This window comes from Mobula birostris, chromosome 31, assembly GCF_030028105.1.
Source record: "Mobula birostris isolate sMobBir1 chromosome 31, sMobBir1.hap1, whole genome shotgun sequence".
NCBI lineage: Eukaryota > Metazoa > Chordata > Chondrichthyes > Myliobatiformes > Myliobatidae > Mobula > Mobula birostris.
The window spans coordinates 30,628,396-30,645,367 of record NC_092400.1 but is presented as its reverse complement, the minus strand read 5'-3'; the positions used below and the strand labels follow the sequence as shown (position 1 = coordinate 30,645,367).

Here is a 16,972-nt window from a genome sequence, read left to right as displayed (position 1 = left end):
AAGTATATAGGGACTGGACATCCATGGTGAAAATAAAGCGGTGGGGGCCAGGGAACTTAAAATCATCGAAAAGTTTAAGAGCGTGAGAAGTGTCACGAACATAGGTCGGAAGGGATTGAACAAGGGGTGATAAAACAGTGTCGAGGTATGCAGAAATGAGTTCGGTGGGGCAGGAGCAAGCTGAGACAATAGGCCGGCCAGGACAGGCAGGTTTGTGGATCTTGGGTAGGAGGTAGAAACGGAAAGTGCGGGGTGTGGGAACTATAAGGTTGGTAGCAGTGGATGGGAGATCCCCTGAGCGGATAAAGTCGGTGATGGTGTGGGAGACAATGGCCTGGTGCTCCTTAGTGGGGTCACGATCAAGGGGTAAATAAGAGGAGGTATCCGCGAGTTGTCGCTGTGCCTCGGCAAGGTAGAGGTCAGTACGCCAGACTACAACAGCACCCCCCTTATCGGCGGGTTTAATGATAAGGTTAGGATTAGTGCAGAGGGAGCGGAGAGCAGAGTGTTCCGAAGGAGTGAGGTTGGAATGGGGACAAGGTGCGGTGAAGTCGAGACGGTTGATGTCCCGTCGGCAGTTAGCGATAAAGAGATCCAGAGCAGGCAGAAGACCAGAGCGGGGTGTCCATGAAGAAGAGGAGGGTTGAAGACGGGAGAAGGGGTCATCGGTGGGGGTGGAAGAGTCCTTGCTGAAGAAGTAGGCTCGGAGACGGAGACGGCAGAAGCAAAGTTCCGCATCGTGGTGAACACGGAACTCGCTGAGGTGTGGGCGAGGGGGACAAAGGTGAGGCCCTTACTGAGGACAGAGCGTTCTGCCTCTGACAATTGAAGGTCGGAGGGGATGGTAAAAACCCGGCATGGATGAGAGCTGGGATCAGAGGGGGGAGGGGGAGGCTGGGGGTGTCAATGGAGTGGGGAGGGTTGGGGTGAGAGGAAGATGGAGCCTCTGAGGGCCCAGGAGTTGACGGTGGGATCTGAGGAAGACGGGGCTGCGGAGTGGTGGTGGGGAAGGGGAGACGGGAGTCACAACAGCAGCACATAAAGACCCGGCCTGGAGTTCAAGGCTGGAGTTGCAGTTGGTGGTTGCGTAATCGCTGTGAAGGTGTCCATGGTCGTTGCTGGAGTCCGGGTTTTGAATATGCCCTGAGGTGTTGGAGCTGCCGAGATCAATGGCGGGAGCCGCAATCTGAAGTTCATGCCTGCTAGCGTCGGGGCCGGCAGGCTCTGGAGTCCGTAGATGTAGGATCTTGCGATCTTTGCCTAACATGACAAAGTCAAAAAAACGTATTTCATGACATATTTCAACAGTTTTGGTCCCGATATCTCAGAAAGGATGTGCTGTCTTTGGAGAGAGTCCAGAGGAGGTTCTAGAGGATAATTTGGGAATGAACAAATTATCCTACAGCTTTGGGCCTGTACTCACTGGAATTTTGAAGAATGTGTGGAGATCTCATTGAAACCTACTGAATGTTGAAAGGACTAGATGGGGTGGATGTGGAGGGGATGTTTCCTATGATTGGGGGCATTCAGAACTAGAGGGCACAGCCTCAGAATTGAGGGGCGACCCTTTAGAACAGAGGTAAGGAGGACTTTTTTTAGCCAGAGAGTAGTGAATCTGTGGAATGCTCTGCCACAGACCTCGGTGGAGGCCTAGTCCATGGGAATATTTAAGGCGGAAGTTGAGCATTTCATGATTGGTCAGGGAAACAAAGGATATGGCGAGAAGGCAGGTGTATGGGGTTGGCTGGGATCTGGGACCAGCCATGATGGAATGGTGGAGCAGACTAGATGGGCTGAATGGCCTAATTCTGCTCCGATGTCTTATGGTCTTATGGCCCGAAAAGTCGACTGTACTCTTTTCCATATGTGAATGATGATGAACCTGATCCTGATTCTGATATGCAGACTGATATTGGGAAGGGGGCAGGGAGAGGGGAAGCATGGTTGGGAAAAGAGAAGGGAGAGGGGAGCGAGTGGGAAGCACCAGAGAGACATCCAGTAATGATCAATAAACCAATTGTTTGGAATCAAATGGCCTTGCCTGGTGTCTCCCGGCACACCTTCTGCCATGTCACCATCCTTCCGCAGCGCTCTACCCTCACCATTCCGAACTTCCTTTGTTACGGTCAGATTTACAAACTCGCCTCTCATTCCTGTTCTGAAGGGTTGTCCTTCTGTTTTGAGGCAGTGCCCTCTGGTCCTGAACCCTCCCAGTATTAGAGACATGCTCTGCACATCCACTCTATCTGGTCATTTCAAAATCAGGTTGATTTCAAGGAGGTTCACCCCTCATTCTTCCAAACTGCCATTGATACAGGTCCAGAACCATCAAATGCTCTCATGTGTGTTCGCACTTTGATTCCCAGGCTCATGTTTTAAGCCTCCTTTGGATACTCTACAATGCCAGTGCATTCCTTCATAGAGATGGGGCCCAAAACTGCTCACAACACTCCAAATGTGGTCTGACCAATCCCTTAGAAAACCTCAGCATTATGTGCTTGCTTTTATAATTTCATCGTCTTCAAAAGAATGGTGACATCCTATTTGCTTGTCTTACTATCAACTCAAGATGCAAGTTAACCTTTGGGAATTTTACACTAGGACTCCTGTGCATCTCTGATTTCTGAATTTTCTTTCCCACTTAGAAAATTGCCTTTTTTTTTCTTTTTACCTAGGTGCATGACCTTAAAATTACCTACGAATTCCATATTCCATCTGCCATTTCTTTGTGTGATCTCATCCTGGCAGTAGAGGGGACCATAAACTGATATGTTGGAATGAGAATGGGAAATAGAATTGAAATGGGTAATTAGAATTAATATGTCAGAATGGGAATGCAAAGTAAATTTGAAATAGCATGGTTTGTCCATGCTAGTATCTTTCCTGTAATACCACAAGCTCTTCTTTGTCTATCCTGCCAGTTATTTCATCAAAGTTCAAACACCATCACTTTAGAATTACAGTGTCTGGAGGAGAAAAGATCAGATTAATAAATAAGGCTTTCTCTGCTTGTCTACAAGGTCAACATTTGTGAAACATTCTGTTATTACTAAGAATACTAATTGTGTTGATATTATAGGAAATGTCACATAAATACACCGGTATACATCCCCGTGTGATGCAAAGCTCCCTAATCACTTCTCCTTTCTTGACAGTGACTTGACAAGATGAGAGTTCAGGTGAAATTTATGACCGGTGAGGGTTTTGGACTTGACGTCGACCCTTCCATTCAAGTGTCAACTCTCAAGATGAGAATCAAGCAAAAGACCAAGGTGCCCATTTTTTAGCAGTGTCTGATGGTGCAAAATGGCCAAAGCGTGGAGATGCAGGACCAGAGAAGTCTGAGCTACTACAACCTCAACCCCAGCCCCACCATCATGTTGCTGGTCAGGAAAGAGGAATCCATGCAGATCTTCCTCCGGAATAACAAGGGGGAAACCACGACATACAACGTGATGCCCTCTGAGTCTGTGCAGGGTTTTAAAGAGCGGGTCCATCGGCAGGAGGGGGTCAGACCCGACCAGCAGCGCCTGCTCTTTGGGAGTATCCAGTTGGAGGATGGCCGGTTGCTCTCCGACTACAACATCGAGCCTCAAAGCACCATCATTCTGCTACTCCGTCTTCGTGGAGGTTAATTTATCATTTGATGGAAATATTATTAAAATATTGTCACAATATTTTCCAATTTAAAATGAAATAAAACTAGTTCATGTTTATAAAGGAACTAATGTTGTGAGCAATGGTGTTTGTCTGACTGAATAACCTTCAGATTTCTATATACTTCAAAAACTGTACCTTCTTCACACCTTGATATGCATCGGGTGGCATATTTACTATTCTGTAGCATTTGACTTTTTATTAAGAGGCTAACTTAATGCTCAACCCAGCTCATATGGTAAGTGTGCGAGGAGCCGGTGAGATTTGAACTCATGACCATTTGCCTTGAAGTCCAGTGCTGATGCCACTACACCACCAGCCAGCTATGTCTATATTTCAAGATCAAGTTGATTGTCAATCAAACGTACACGTGTATACAACTAAACGAAACAATGCTCTTCAGAGACCAAGGTGCGAAACATAGTGCACATATCATATACAACACATGAAATAATATTAACACAATAATATTGACAGATAAAAAAGTATTGTGTAGATGTGCAAGTTGACATACAGTTAAATATACAACAGTACAGTACTGCTGGTACTGTCAGAAATAATGTGCACTGGGTGGTAGCAGGATTCATTTTCAACCAATGTCCATGTTTGACATTGGTACAAGATTCAGTGGCTCTAAAAAAGTATTCACCCCCTCTTGGAAGTTTTCATTGAATCACAGTGGATTTAATTTGTTTTTTTTGACACTGATCAACAGAAAATTACTCTTTCGTGTCAAACTGAAAACAGGTCACTACTAGGTGATGTCAATTTATTACAAATATAAAACACAAGATAATTGATTGCGTAAGTGTTCACCCCCTTCAAGTCAGTATTTAGTAGATGCACCTTTGGCAGTAATTACAGCCTTGAGTCTGTGTGGAGTCTTTGGTGAACTCTTGAAACCGCTCCCCCCCCCCCCCCCAGACCTCTATGGAAAAGAGGACCATGACAGACTCTGTCAATAATTCTGCTGTCTCATCCTCTCTGGAGATCTGCCAAGTGCCTGCTGCTGTCCACCTCCGATAAGTTAAATGCTGCAGTCAATTCAATGCTTTTATCAACTTTTGGTTAGGTCATTTACGGTGCCCATAAATAGTATTCACTCAACTTTGGAAGTTTTTGTGATTTATTGTTTTACAAAATTGAATCACAGTGGATTTAGTTTGGCTTTTTTGACAATGATCAACAGAAAACTACTCTTTCATGTCAAAGTGAGAACAGATCTCTACAAAGTGATCTAAATTAATTACAAATATAAAATACAAAATAATTGATTGCATAAGTATTCTTACAATTTAATATGACACTTTAATAGCCTTTTAATATGACACACCAAATCATCACTGGTACAGCCAATTGGTCTCAGAAGTCACAGAGTCAGTTAGAGTGTCCTAGCTATACTGTATATAAACCTGTGTGTAGTCAAGGTGTTTCAATTCATTGTACTGAAAATACCCTGTATCTTAAAGGTCCACCTGCTGGTGAGTCAGTATACTGGCAAAAACTACGCCATGAAGACAAAAGAGCATTCCAAGCAACTCTGCAAAAAGGTTATTGGAAAGCACAAGTCAGGAGATGGATACAAGAAAGTTTGCAGGTCACTGAATATCCTTTGTAGTGCAGCTAAGTCACTCATCAGGAAATGGAAAGACTATAGCACAGTGTAAATCTACCTAGAGCAGGTGATCCTCAAAAACTGAATGACCGTACAAGGAGGGGACTAGTGAGGGAGGGCACCAAGAGACTTATAACAACTCTGAGCTTCAGTGGCTGAGATGGGTGAAACTGCACATACAACACTGTTGCCTGGTGTTTCACTGGTCGCAGCTTTATGGGAGAGTGGCAAGAGAAAGCCACTGTTGAAAAAAAAACTCACATGAAATCTCAGCTGGAGTTTGCCAGAAGGCATGTGGGAGACTCTGAAGTCAGCTGAAAGAAGGTTCTGTGGTCTGTTGAAACCAAAATAGAGCTTTTTGGCCATCAATCATCAAAAACACATCATTCCCACCGTGAAGCATAGCGGTGGCTGCATCATGCTGTGGGATGATTCATTGTAGCAGGCCCTAGAAGGCTATGAATGAGGAGAGTAAAATGAATGCAGCAAAATACAGAGAAATCCTGAGGGAAACCTGATGCAATCTGCAAGAGAACTGCGACTTGGGAAAAGGTTTGTTTTCCAGCAAGACAATGACCCCAAGCATAAAGCCAAAGCTACACAAGAATGGCTTAAAAACAACAAAGTCAATGCCTTGGAGTGGCTAAGTCAGAGTCCAGACCTCAATTCAATTGATAATTTGTGGCAGGAATTGAAAGTGCTGTCCACTCACGATCCCCATGCAATTTGACAGAGTTTGAGCAGTTTTGTAAAGAAGAATGGGTAAAAATTGCAGCGTCCAGATGTGCAAAGCTGATAGAGATCCATTATTGGGACACCATGGAATAAACTTATTACAACAGTTTTAACTTTAATCATTGTATGAGCCCTTTACAATTTATCTGCCCAATGAATAGCAGACAACCAGCCTAACGAAACAATAGATCCCCAGCTCGTCCTTGGAATAAGACCGGGGCAGCAGCATTTGAGAGAGTCAAACAGGTTCTGGGGTTTCACTTGGGCCTGAGGTTGGTGAGACTCAACAAGCCTCCTCCTGGACCTGATGCCCATTGCCCACTTGGGCACTCACTGGATGGTGCTCAGCCTGGACAGGGGCAAGTTATTGGACTGGCTGAGTCAGTAGTTATGGGGGAAGGGGGGAGAACACCTGTACTGAAGGAGTTACAAAGGCATTGGGAACAGCCTACCTGGGCAGAAACTTCCATCAATGCCACGTCCCACAACCTCTTCCACTCCAGTGGCAAAAACAGTTACACAGTAGTCTGTGCTGCCTCTCAGTTCAAGAGGCCAGGATTCAGTCCTGACTCTGGCCAGCGTCTTGTGTGGGATTTGTACATTCTCCCTGTCTCCGCACCCACCACCCCCACAGGCACTTCAGTTTCTTCTGCCATGCTGGTTGGTGGCGTAATTGTCTATGATAAATTTCCCCAAGTGTAGGTAGATGGGGGGAAAATCTGGAGGGTACTTGGTGGGATTGCAAGAGGATAACCAGGGATTTAGTGTAAATGAGTGCTTTCCGGTGACTATATGGTGCCTGTATTGGGCAGTAGAGCCTGATTCCCAGTAGTGACTTCACACTCAGTGGGCCCTTTATTCGGTAGATACCTCCCGTACCTTATAAAGCAGCCACTGAGAGTAAGTTTGTGGTCTTCTGCTGCTCAAGCCTGTCCACTTCAAGGTTCGGTGTGCTGTGTGTTCAGAGATGCCTTTCTGCACACCAAATATTGTAACAAATGATTTCTTGAGTTACTGTCGTCTTCCTGTCAGCTTGAACCAGTCTGGCCATTCTCCTCTGACCTCTTTCATTAACAAAGTGTAGCCTCAGTCTCGCTCAGCTCGCTTTCGTCTAAGGGGAGCAGACTTCAGCCCCACCAAACTCTGTAATCGATTTTGTGTAAATGCTGTGTGATGTACCCCACCACGCCAAATAACAGACAGCACACCATAGGCGATTAAATGATTACACTTTATAGATCTTACTGGAACTATGTAATTAATAGCAATACAATATAAAAAGGAAGAAAAAGGCACCAAACTTATCAATGTCCAACCACTTTGTGCACAAAAGTTGGAGCTCAATTAACAGAGTCTGCTTTCCACCATTAGATCCCCTCCGACTTCCTTGACCCGCCGCCTGGGAGCAACCACGGTGGTCAACCAGATGCTCCACACGAGTCTGTCCTCGTCTCCTCTCCTCCTGAAGACCCTGGGCCTCGGACTCCCGCTCGGGGTCCGTTCCGTCGCCCAGCTTACAGCATCATGTCTCCTCTCTCTGTCCCCATTGCATCTTCTTCCCCAAAGCCTATGAAAATAATAGCTTACAGACACACAAGAAAGAATAACATCTATCCCAATTGGTTAGCAAATGAATACAATTCTCATTATCAGTAATATAACCAAACAAGCTGCTAGAGAGAGAACCAGTCTCAGCAAACATCACAGAGAAGCCGTTTTATTAGCCTTAGCAATAACATAAAAGAAGAAACCCCTTACAAAAGCATTTTCACCCACTGAACAGAAGCTCACTGGATTTTTCTTTTGTTTGTTTTTTATGGAACCATTCTCTGTAAACTTTTGACACTGTTGACTGTGTGAAAATCCCAGGAGATTAACAGTTTCTGAAATACTTAAACCTCCCCATCTGGCACCAGCAATCATTCCACAGTCAAAATCACTTAGATCACATTTCTTCCCCTTTCTGTTGTTTGGTTTGGACCATATCTGCATGCCGTTCTGAAATGAGTTGCTGCCATATGATTTGCTGATTAGATATTTGCATTAAAGAGCAGGTGTAGCTCATAAAGTGGCCGCTGAATGTATGACTGATTAGCTTCAGGATGTGGCTAGTGTGCGGGCCTAGCATCTTTGTCCAGCTCCCCCACTGTCCTTCCAACCACCAACTTTGGACACTGGCTTCAGTCACTGCCATTGGAGTTGGTACATGGCATCAACAATTCTGAACAGATTGATGGTGCACCTACATTGGATTAACAGCCGCTTTGCGTCAGGATTTTACTGAAATGAAAGATTCTGCATTTGCCCAAAATCTTGCTCAGCACCCACGGAAAGTGCTGGTAGAACTCAGCAGGTCAGGCAGCCTTTCTGGTGGGGAATAAACAGATGACATTTTGGGCAGAGTTGCTTGGTAGTTGTTTGAATCTGTAATAAATGTGCGAAGAAACTAAACGAGAAAGTTGCAGATAATGAAACGATGTTGGAGTCCAAAATAAACACAAACAGTTAGAGAAGTATTGATTTTAATGGAATGAGAGGATATCTTGCCTGGGTTAAATAGAATGAAAGTTTAACAAGAAAAAATGTACACCCTATCCTCGATATATGCGTCTTCATTCTATGCGGATTCACAGTTATGCGAGGAACCTGTTTCTACCAACGTCTCGTTATATGCGTCCAAAATTCACAGTTATGCGAGGAGCACTGCCTTCCCGCCAATTCGAGTCACGTGCACACGCTTCACCGTCTCACTGTTGGGACGAGAAGCACCGCTTTCCCGCCAATACAAGTCACGTGCACGCGCCTCACGGTCTCGCGGCCCCCGCCACTCTCGCATTGCTTCTGGCAAGCTGTGGATGCGCGATCATAAACTAGTGTTGGTTTTACCTACGGCGCAGTAATTTTGCGCTTGAAATATTTAACTATGCCTCCTAAGCGTCCGATGTCATGTCCTGGGCCGTCAGCCGTGCGGCAGAGAACCGCTCTAACACTGGAAAAAAAGTTGGAAATTATAAACAGCGTGGTATCAGCTGAAAGTAGCACAGCTCTGGGACGCTACTGCCAGGAACAGAATCTTGCCTTTAAAGTTCTTTTGTTGCTTGAGAATGCGCCAGCCCACCCTAAACATCTGGACAGCATTCATCCTAACATAACAGTGCGTTTCCTGCCGCCTAACACAGCATCGCTGATTCAACCACTCGACCAAGGTGTGATCCACATTCAAGGCGCGCGTTTTTTTTTTACGGCGAACTATCTCTCAGATGCTGCAAGCAGCAGACGATTTTGAAAATCCCGGGAGTTTACCAACGGTGAGGGAATAGTGGAAGTCGGAACACTTGGCACAAATGGCGATGGACATGGACCCACGTTTAGAATGGAGTCAGCATTTCAGTCGTTCCCGGCCGTCAACCCTTCTTCCCTACAAGCAAATTTATGCTGAAAAGCAAAATGCCGCCAAGCAAACAACCCTCACCACTTTAAGCAAATCGCTCTAATCTTTGTGCTGCCGGCAGTTCTAAGAGTTCCGTGAGTCTTCTTTCACCCCTTGCTGTGCTTGATATGATCCTGACGACCACAACCGTCCACCGTATCCATGTAAAGCTGCCCGACACCACAACAACCACTCATCTCCTGGAGCGAACACACCTGCCACTGTTGGTGAGTACTGTACACCCTCGGATGTTAACTTTCTATGATTTATTACATTGAAGATTACCTTAAATTGATTAAATATAGTACAAAGGTTGTCTTGTAGTACTGCATTTGTGTCCTATTGGTATAAAAATGTGAATAAGTTACAGATAAAACATATTTAGGAAGCCCTTTGGAACGCATCCCTATTTTCTCTATTTAAATAATTATTCACATTATGCGTCAACTTCGAGGAAGGTATCCCTCGCATATAACGAGGATAGGGTGTATTTAAACAATGTGGTGCACTTAAGAGAAAGTTTCTTTGGTTACGTTGGTTCATTATCTGTCGTGTCATATGACATGGGTGATCATGGTCTTTGACCATAATTGTTCTTGGCAAATTTTTCTAAAGAAGTGGTTTGCCATTGCCTTCTTCTGGGCAGTGACTTTACAAGACAGGTGACCCCAGCCATTATCAATACTCTTCAGAAATTGTCTGGCTGGTCACATAACTAGGATTTGTGATATGCACCAGCTGCTGATAGGATTGTCCACCACCTGCCCCCATGGCTTCGCGTGACCCTGATTAGCGGAGCTAAAACGGTGCTACACCTTGCCCAAAGGTAACCAGAGGGCAGAAGCACCTTACATCTCCTCTGGTAGAGATGTATCTCCACCCCAATACCCAATATTTGGCTACAGTTTAGATATATTCCCGCAGGGTTCCCTGGAAGAACAAAAAGAGAGGGAATAGTCATAGATCATAGTTCATAGTCCTACTTTATTGATCCTGGGGGAAATTGGCTTTCGTTACAGTTGCACCATAAATAATAAATAGTAATAGAAATAGTAATAGAACCATAAATATTTAAATAGTAATATGTAAATTATGCCAGTAAATTATGAAATAAATCCAGGACCAGCCTATCGGCACAGGGTGTGTCTGACCCTCCAAGGGAGGAGTTGTAAAGTTTGATGGCCACAGGCAGGAATGACTTCCTATGACGCTCTGTGCTCCATCGCGGAGGAATGAGTCTCTGGCTGAATGTACTCCTGTGCCCAACCAGTACATTATGTAGTGGATGGGAGACATTGACCAAGATGGCATGCAGCTTAGACAGCATCCTCTTTTCAGACACCACCGTGAGAGAATAAAGCATGGCAGAGAAAATAGAGTTAAGGGCATCTTCCATTATTGATAATAGTAGTGAACACCAGGCTGATTGGAAAATGTTCAGAGAAAGTAAAAAAGCGTATCAGAGAGATGAAGACAGCATGAGAAAAGAATAGCAGCACATATTAAAGTTAATCCGATGCCTGTCCAGGTTTGATTGATCTAAGATTTGGAAAGGTCAGGTACGGGCCAAAACATGGCCGTGAGGTTTAGGCCCAGAGCATATCAATGCAATAGGGTCAGGGTCCGAGAGCAAGGAACGACCCGATGTTTGGATGTTTTAAACGCCAGACCAGATGGTTTGAAAAGTCAGGGTGTCAGGACCAGAGGTCAGGGTCAGGACGGGTCTGCCCACTGTTTTGCGATGTTTGCTCTGCTCTGCACCTCAATGAGGCTGAGGCAGTAGGCCTGCTCTAGGCTTCGTGTCTGCAGGCCCTGTGACGTTTACTACGCTATGCGCCTGAACTGAGGCTGAGGCTGTAGGCCTGCTCCAGGCTTCATGTCTGCAGGCCCTGTGACGTTTACTACGCTATGCGCCTGAACTGAGGCTGAGGCTGTAGGCCTGCTCCAGGCTTCGTGTCTGCAAGACTGTGACATTTACTACGCTATGCGCCGCAATGAGGCTGAGGCTGTAGGCCTTCTCCAACTGCTCCAAGTTTCATGTCTTAGGACTCATTTTCGTTCTAAATGCTATTTGCTTACTTTTACTGTTTGCACAATTTGTTTTTTTTATCTCTCCCTGCACATTGGGTATTTTTCAGTCTTTTTTTATGGCTCTTTTGTGTTCTTTGTTTTGTGGCTGACTATAAGTAGATGAATCTCAAGGTTGTATAATGTATTTTGAACCTTTTTGAAACTTTACATGCAAAAGTACTCAGTGGGCAGGAAATCATTGTAAAATGAGGTCAAGAAACAAAGAGGTGGGGGAATTCAGCAGGTCTGGCAGCATCTGTGGAAACAAAGGGATGATGGATGTTCCAGGTCGAGAGTGTGCTTCCGAACTTGGCATGTTACACTGAAGTTGTACAAGATGTTGGTGAGGCCTAATTTTACATACATACATACATACATGAATAGCTATTAATGCCTAAGTGTGGAAGAAAATAAAGAAGAAAATTAAATTTTGAATTAAATTTTGTCTTCAAGCTTGACTACCTAAGTATTGCTGAAGATTTGGCTCATTGGGACTTGATAAAATGCAGATGCTGCCTTGCTTGTGCTAGCTAACAGTAGATCATGCCAATAATGAGGTATTGTTAACCTTTGTCCGAGACTGTCTAGCTAATGGAGGAACTGACTATAGACATGCAGTTCTGATTTTAAGTATTGCACCGAAACAGTTGTAAACTGGCTGATACCTACCAAGTGGTTCTCGAAGTTGTTGACTAAGTATGTTTAGTGGTTGGCTATTGCCCAAAGTTTACTGTATAAATTTAAGATGTAACCTGACACTGACAGTCGTAAGGCAACGGCTCCCCTGTGATCACGTATTAAAGGGTTAACCTTATGCCGAAGTCTGTGTCTTTATTTCTGTTTGATAATGGGGTAAATTCTTTCTCAGTAAAATATGAACAGGGTAGATTTCTTTGACATTAAGACATTTGCAAGAAGATATCAAAAAGACTGGACGAGTACAGCGAATACTTACAAGGATGTTGCTGAGTCTTGAGGACCTAAGTTATATGGAAAGATTGAATAGGTTAGCACTTTTTACCCTGGAGCATAGGGGAATGAGGAGAGATTTGACAGAGGTGTACATAATTATGAAGGGTATAGGTAGGGTGTACAAGCAGGTGTTTTGCACTGAGATTGGATGAGACTAGATTAAGTGAAAGGTGAAATATTTAAAGGGAATCTAAGGGGGAATTTCCTCCCTCAGATGGTGATGAGAGTATGAAATGAGCTGACAACAGAAGTGGGGGATACAGGTTCTATTTCAACATTGAAGAGAAGTTTGGATAAGTGTCTGGATGGGAGGGGTGTGGAGGGGCTGTGGTCCAGGTTTGGGTCAATGGGACAAGGCAGAATAATAGTTTAGGACAGACTAGATGGGCCGATGGGCCTGTTTGTGTGCTGTCACGCTCTATGACTGGATGACTCTCACTGACGGTATGTGCAGAGGGGAGATAGCCAGTATTGAGAGGTTAAAGAACAGAATTGAGGGAGGGGCTAGGAGGTGATGACAGGTATTTCTGGGAATAATGCAGAAGGTGCAGGATCAGTTCATTCCAAAGAGGAAGAAAGATCCTAAGAGGAGTAAGAGGAGGCCGCGGCTGACAAGGGAAGTAAAGGACTGTGTAAAGATAAAAGAGAAGAAGTATAACATAGCAAAGACGAGTGGGAAGCTGGAGGATTGGAAAACTTTTAAAGAGCAACCGAAGATAACTAAGAAGGTAATAAGTGGAGAAAAAATGAGGTACGAAGGTAAACTAGCCAAGGATATAAAGGAGGATAGTAAAAGCTTCATTGGGTATGTGAAAAGGAAAAAAATAGTTAAGACCAAAATTGGGCCCTTGAAAACAGAAGAGGGTGAATATATTATGGGGAACAAGGAAATAGCAGACGAGCTGAACAGGTACTTTGGATCTGTCTTCACTAGGGAAGACTCAGACAATCTCCCAGATATAATAGTGGCCAAAGGACCTAGGGTAATGGATGAACTGAAGGAAATTTATATTAGGCAGGAAATGGTGTTGGATAGGCTGTTGGGTCTAAAGGCTGATATGTCCCTGGGATCTGATGGTTTGCATCCCAGGGCACTTAAGGAGGTGGCTTTAGAAATCGTGGACACATTGGTAATCAATTCTATAGATTCAGGATCAGTTCCTGTGGATTGGAGGGTGGCTAATGTTGTCCCAGTTTTCAAGAAGGGAGGAAGAGAGAAAACAGGGAATTATAGACCGGTTAGCCTGACGTCAGTGGTGGGAAAGATACTGGAGTCAATTATAAAAGATGAAATTACGACACATTAGGATGGCAGTAACAGGATAGGTCCGAGTCAGCATGGATTTACCAAGGGGAAATCATGCTTGACTAATCTTCTGGAATTTTTTGAGGATGTAACTATGAAAATGGACAAGGGAGAGCCGGTGGATGTGGTGTACCTGGACTTTCAGAAAGCCTTTGATAAAGTCCCACATAGGAGATTAGTGGGCAAAATTAGGGCACATGGTATTAGGGGCAGAGTACTGACATGGATTGAAAATTGGCTGGCTGACAGAAAACAAAGAGTAGCGATTCACAGGTCCCTTTCGGAATGGCAGGCAGCGACCAGTGGGGTACCACGGGGTTCAGTGCTGGGACCGCAGCTATTTACAATATACATTAATGGTTTAGATGAAGAGATTAAAAGTAACATTGGCAAATTTTCAGATGACACAAAGCTGGGTGGCAGTGTGAAATGTGAGGAGGATGTTATGAGAATGCAGGGTGACTTGGACAGGATGGGTGAGTGGGCAGATGCAGTTTTATGTGGATAAATGTGAGGTTATCCACTTTGATAGTAAGAACGGGAAGGCAGATTATTATCTAAATGGAGTCAAGTTAGGAAAAGGGAAAGTACAATGAGATCTAGGTGTTCTTGTACATCAGTCACTGAAAGCAAGCATGCAGGTACAGCAGGCAGTGAAGAAAGCTAATGGCATGCTGGCCTTCATAACAAGGGGAGTTGAGTATAGGAGAAAAGGGGTCCTTCTGTAGCTTTACAGGGCCCTGGTGAGACCACACCTGGAATATTGTGTACAGTTTTGGTCTCCAAATTTGAGGAAGGACATTCTTGCTATTGAGGGAGTGCAGCGTAGGTTCACGTGGTTAATTCCCGGGATGGCAGGACTGTCATATGTTAAAAGATTGGAGCGATTGGGCTTGTATACACTGGAATTTAGAAGGATGAGAGGGGGATCTGATTGAAACATATAAGATTATTAAGGGATTGGACAGGCTGGAGGCAGGAAGCATGTTCCCGCTGACGGGTAAGTCCAGAACCAGAGGCCACAGTTTAAGAATAAGGGGTAGGCCATTTAGAATGGAGTTGAGGAAAAACTTCTTCACCCAGAGAGTGGTGGATATGTGGAATGCTCTGCCCCAGAAGGCAGTGGAGGCCAAGTCTCTGGATGTTTTCAAGAAAGAGATGGATAGAGCTCTTAAAGATAGCAGAATCAAAGGTTATGGGGATAAGGCAGGAACTGGATACTGATTGTGGATAATCAGCCATGATCACAGTGAATGGCGGTGCTGGCTCGAAAGGCCGAATGGCCTACTCTCCTGCACCTATTATCTATTGTCTATTGTGATAGGTGGAGCAAAGTGAGGAAGAAGTTGATGGGCTAATGGATGCAGGTGGGGGAGGGGCACAGAACTGGGGAGACAGGGTGAGAGGAGCTCAGAAAACCTGTGTGGGTCAGGATCAGAATCCAGTTTAATATCACTGGCATATGTTGTGAAATTTGTTATGTCGCAGCAGTACATTACAATAAAACATTATTATTATAGTAAGTAACAGTAAGAAGGATATATACATATACTTTAAGTTGAGCCTGATTGAATTTTTTGAGGATGTGACTAAACACATTGATGAAGGAAGAGCAGTAGATGTAGCGTATATGGATTTCAGCAAGGCATTTGATAAGGTACCCCATGCAAGGCTTATTGAGAAAGTAAGGAGGCATGGGATCCAAGGGCACATTGCTTTGTGGATCCAGAACTGGCTTGCCCACAGAAGGCAAAGAGTGGTTGTAGACAGGTCATATTCTGCAAGGAGGTCTGTGACCAATGGTGTGCCTCAGGGATCTGTTCTGGGACCCTTACTCTTCGTGATTTTTTATAAATGACCTGGATGAGGAAGTGGAGGGATGGGTTTGTAAATTTGCTGATGACACAAAGGTTGGGGGTGTTGTGGATAGTGTAGAGTAAGGGTCGTCAACTTGTCGATCGCGATCGACCGGTCGACCTTTCAGACTTTCCCAGTAGATCCCGAAGAAAAATCAAAAATAAATTCACAAATACTGTTGTAATGTGAGCATTATAAAAGTAAGTGATACTAATTAGGATAATGGTAATATAGCAATATTTTTGCTAAAAAGCTGTTTGTAAAGAGAGATTGTTTCCGGTTTGCGGGGGTTTAGTTCCATTCTTTCTGCTCAGTGTGCATGTGTGTAGTTCCCCCGACATGCACCGCATTTTCAGCGTAGCCTGTGCTGCATCAAAGTGACCAATCAGATTAGGGATAAGAGTCCTGACTGTCGCAAACATCAATATACGGCAGTGTCCCCAACCTCCGGGCCGCGAAGCAGGCAGTGGTGCAGCGGTAGTCGGGATGCGCACAGCACATTTTTAAGAAAAAAAGCCAAAATAAACAAGGTAATTAATGAGGTGCTGCCCGGCACGTAAATGTCGGCTCAGATCAGAGGCAAGGCAATCAGCAATCGCTCGTGATATCCTGATAGCATAGTGGAGGCTCCACGAAAGAAGGCGAAAACATACAAATTCCATCCAGAATAGGAAGAGGAATTTCTACTTACCTTGGTGAAAGACAAGTGTGTATGTATGTTGTGCCACCAAACACAAGCACTGACTAAAAGAGGGAATCTGGAGAGGCACCACAACACCAACCACCAGGAATTTAAAGACACCTACCCCCCAAAGAGCGCAATTCGTGCCTGGAAAATTGAGCTGAAATCGAGGTTGAAGGCCCAGCAATCATTTTTCACAAAACATGCTGCTCAAAATAAGGCTGCTATTGAAGCATCATTTCGTGTAAGTCACCCTTTGGCTAAACACAAGAAGCCTTTTACAGATGGCGATTTATTCAAGGAAGCAATGGTCATTACCGCTGATGAAGGGTCTCGGCCTGAAACGTCGACTGCACCTCTTCCTAGCGATGCTGCCTGGCTTGCTGCGTTCACCAGCAACTTTTATGTGTGTTGTCATTACCGCAGAGACTGTTTTAATGACTTTAAAAACAAAAACGGCATCACAACCGCAATACATAATATACCACTTGGCCCTCCAACAGTGACAAGGAGGTAGAGTCACCGTCAGAGGATGTGAATATTTTTCATTACAGTTCGATGAATCCCTGGATGTAATGCAAACAGCTCAGCTTGTTGTATTTGTCAGAATGGCTTTCCAGGATTTTACAAGAAAGGAGGACTTCCTCA

The 16,972-nt window shown here is 44.5% G+C and overlaps 1 protein-coding gene across 1 annotated transcript in view; it reads left to right on the top strand.

The window, feature by feature from the left end:
- Window positions 1-16,972, top strand: part of LOC140190922 (polyubiquitin-B-like) — a 65,311-nt gene that overhangs the window by 19,365 nt on the left and 28,974 nt on the right. The window contains exon 2 of the mRNA XM_072247883.1: window positions 3,156-3,630. Coding sequence (XP_072103984.1) covers window positions 3,297-3,630 — 334 coding nt within the window. The 5' untranslated portion in view covers window positions 3,156-3,296. The remainder of the gene's footprint in view (window positions 1-3,155; window positions 3,631-16,972) is intronic.